The sequence below is a fragment of the Pecten maximus genome, chromosome 14 (genome assembly GCF_902652985.1).
Source record: "Pecten maximus chromosome 14, xPecMax1.1, whole genome shotgun sequence".
Lineage (NCBI taxonomy): Eukaryota > Metazoa > Mollusca > Bivalvia > Pectinida > Pectinidae > Pecten > Pecten maximus.
In genome coordinates, this window is record NC_047028.1 from 11,801,275 (window position 1) to 11,802,633 (window position 1,359).

General features: G+C 42.6%; 1 protein-coding gene across 1 annotated transcript; it reads left to right on the forward strand.

The window, feature by feature from the left end:
- On the forward strand, window positions 1-888 carry LOC117341746. The gene has a single exon (XM_033903608.1). It carries the CDS (start codon window positions 1-3, stop codon window positions 886-888), a length of 888 nt encoding a protein of 295 aa, XP_033759499.1.
- The last annotated feature ends 471 nt before the right edge of the window (window positions 889-1,359 follow it).

The window sequence follows — 1,359 nt, forward strand, 5'->3', positions numbered from 1 at the left end:
ATGGCTGTAATGACAACAATATTTAAAAGACTTAACATACCACTGTCAACCAAGAAAACCGTGGGTCCTACTACATGCCTGGAATACTTAGGTATCGTCCTCGACTCGGGAAGAATGGAAGCCAGACTTCCAGCAGATAAAGTACAGCGTATCTGTGATGGTATTAGAGAATTACTGGGAAAATCTGTGTGTACAAAAAGGCAGTTACTTCAACTTTTAGGTCACCTGAACTTTGCTTCACGCATTATATTACCAGGACGGCCGTTTGTTTCATACTTAATAAACCTTTCTACTACTGTCAAAGCACTACATGATTTTGTTTACCTCACAAAAGAGTGTCGTACCGACCTCAGGTTTTGGCTGACTTTTCTTCAGCAATGGAATGGCGTGAATATGTTCTACAACATACACCTCATTACAAGCCATGAACTTGACCTCTATACAGATGCATCGGCTACTATAAGTTTCGGAGGATATTTCCGTGGAAAATGGTTTTCATCTCCATGGCCGTCAGACATCCCTGAGGTTAAGGAAACTTCATTGTCTATCGCGTATAAAGAACTATACCCCATCGTAGTGGCAGCTATCTTGTGGGGGAGTCTATGGGCTAAACAGCAGATAGTTTTCTGGTGTGATAATGAAGCTACAGTAGCTATCGTGAATAAAGGACGTTCAAAATACCTCTATATCATGGAGCTTATGCGAAAATTGACCTGGTGTGCTTGTATACATAACTTTAATTTCCGGAGTAAACATGTCCCAGGGAATTGTAACTCTATAAGTGATTCTCTTTCTCGTCTACAGATACGACGGTTCAGGAACCTGGCACCTCAAGCGGATCTCAAGCCCCACCAGTGCCCTTTGTACTCTGAAGTCATCTGGAGTTGAACTCTACTGTCAGGAACCTATTGTCAGGGGCTATAGCACCAAGCACACGTACAGTTTATCATACTGGATATGAACACTTTGGGAAGTTTATGTGGATATGAACACTTTGGGAAGTTTATGGCACTACATAACATAAAAACAGGCCTCCCGCCCATTTCGGAGGATATTTTCATCTATTTCGTGACACACTGTTTCAAATTCTTAAACCTTCAGCATTCAACTATTAAACTATACCTCAACGGCATCCGCTTTAAGTACCTCCAGCAGAATGTGTGGTCTCCGTTAGACAGCCTAGGAACTAAACCACTTCCCCGCTTGGCTCTTATCCTCACGTCCATCAAACGCTACCAAGGATCAAACACCACAACTCGTTTGCCTGTTACAGGAGATATCCTCCTTAAGATGTGTGTGCTTGCGACGAGGTGTGTTCTCTCCGTTTACTGATATCATGCTAGAATGTGCGTGTACCAT